The sequence below is a fragment of the Poecilia reticulata genome, unplaced genomic scaffold, assembly GCF_000633615.1.
Source record: "Poecilia reticulata strain Guanapo unplaced genomic scaffold, Guppy_female_1.0+MT scaffold_236, whole genome shotgun sequence".
Taxonomy (NCBI): Eukaryota; Metazoa; Chordata; class Actinopteri; order Cyprinodontiformes; family Poeciliidae; genus Poecilia; species Poecilia reticulata.
This window is the reverse complement of record NW_007615028.1, coordinates 91,247-93,189: the sequence shown is the minus strand read 5'-3', so window position 1 is coordinate 93,189 and position 1,943 is coordinate 91,247. Positions and strand designations below refer to the sequence as shown.

At 47.5% G+C, this 1,943-nt stretch overlaps 1 protein-coding gene across 1 annotated transcript in view; it reads left to right on the top strand.

The window, feature by feature from the left end:
* The first annotated feature begins 634 nt into the window (after positions 1-634).
* Positions 635-1,943, top strand: part of pomt1 (protein-O-mannosyltransferase 1) — a 14,262-nt gene continuing 12,953 nt past the window's right edge. The window contains exons 1-4 of the mRNA XM_017303276.1: positions 635-896; positions 1,338-1,459; positions 1,539-1,645; positions 1,711-1,761. Of these exons, the coding sequence (XP_017158765.1) occupies positions 1,347-1,459; positions 1,539-1,645; positions 1,711-1,761 (271 nt within the window). The 5' untranslated portion in view covers positions 635-896; positions 1,338-1,346. The remainder of the gene's footprint in view (positions 897-1,337; positions 1,460-1,538; positions 1,646-1,710; positions 1,762-1,943) is intronic.

Sequence of the window (1,943 nt, the reverse complement as noted above, 5' to 3'; positions counted from 1 at the left end):
GGGGGCTGGATGAAGGCTGGGGGGGGCTGGGCTGAAACAGGGTGAGAAACTGGTCTAGTTAAAGCTGCATGTTCTAAATTACTTTGACTGAAAGGCTCTTATTTAATGTTGAGGGATTTTATGAGTCGAACCTTTAGGACTTTTTAGTTTTGAGTTGAAATGAACTGAAGTCTTGAGTTTAGCTTGTTAATTGTATTGTTAGAAGCCATTGTTCACCATTCAAAGACCCTTTTCATTAAACTGTGGCCATAGCAACAGTATAGTTCATGTCTATCATCACTATAAGTTTCAGGCTCAGGATGTTTTTTACTTTAAGCTCTGAATATGGATTTATAATAAACACATCAGGTTAATTAACCCCGTCTAACGGAAGATTCCATTAATAACTAGAATATTAACCGCATGTCTTAATCAAAACTAGCAAGAACGATTTGAATGAAATTAATTTAAAAACCTCGCCAGCTGAATAGTGCGGCTGGGAGGAGACGCCATGTTGAATAAATCAGCTGTTTTGCAGTTCAGCATAATAAACACCAAACCTTTTTACAAACTACACATCATTCTACATATTATATTGCAAACACTTTATTTGTATTTCATTAGTTTATATTTTATTCTCTGGTTAATCTTTTTTACAAGATGCTTTAATGTTATTGTGACGTCACAGATATACATGTCCATTCAGTCCATCTATAACCAGAACATCTAAATGCTACAGGAAGTTTTTACTGGAAATCTATTGATGAAAAATCAGAACCGCCAGGTGGCGGTAATGAGCCGTTGTCATGGTTACCATCCGCTACAAAACAAGAAGAAGAAGAAGAAGAAGAAGAAGTGGCCGGTCTGCAGCTGCAGAGACGGAACCAACCGAACCGGTACCTGGATGACGTCAGCAGGTGAGCCGCGAACAGGATTAAAGGCAAGTCTCGCGAGAGTAGAAAGCTGAGCCGGCAGGACCGAACCGAACCGAACCGCTGCTGATCCAGACAGGATCTGATCCTGGCGGACGGAATGGTTCGGTTCACCATGAAGACGGTCAGAAAGAACCGGTTCAGTTCAGGGACCACAGCACTAATCCGGCTCAGACCGGAACCGGGTTCTAAAGTTCCGTTTTCACTCCTGAGTTTAAACTGGATCCTCTTCAGAAAGTTCGGTTCTGAACCTCCTCCAGAGCCCCTGGGGCTGTTTGACCAGTCAGAACCGTCCATCTTGGTTCTGGTGCCGATCCGATAACAGGACAGTCGGTTCCGAACTTCGGAATCTGAAGCGTTCTGCGCCTGGTTCTGTTTGAGCAGCTGGTTCTGCTCGGCTGACGGTTCTGGTTCTGACCCTTTTAGGCGCCAGCGATGCTGCAGCTGCCCCTGGTGGTGACGGCCCGGCTGGACCTGGTTCTGGTTCTGGTGACTCTGCTGTCCCTGTGGACCCGGTTGGGCGGGCTGGGATACCCCGGCGCCGTGGTGTGAGTGTCAGCTGCGTGCGGTTCGGTCCCGGAGCCGGAACCGGAACCAGAACCAGAACCTGTGTGTGTGTGTGTGCAGGTTCGATGAGGTTTACTACGGCCAGTTCCTCTCTCTCTACATGAAGAGAACGTTCTTCATCGACGACAGCGGCCCGCCGCTAGGCCACGCCCTCCTGGCGCTGGGAGGTGGGTTACCATGGCAACGGGCTGCCGCGGGGCTCGCGACTCACTTCCTGTTCTTCCTGTTGCAGCTTACCTGGGCGGCTTCGACGGGAACTTTGTCTGGAACCGAATTGGAGCAGGTACCATCAGAACCATCAGAACCAGCTGGAACCAGTTAAAGGATGGATGGATGATGGATGGATGGATGCAGAGCCGGATCTAGGAGGATGTGGGCCCCTGGTGGCCCTAATTAATCTAATTAATGATGGTTATACAGTTGCACACACACATAGATATATCTATATATCTATATATCTATATA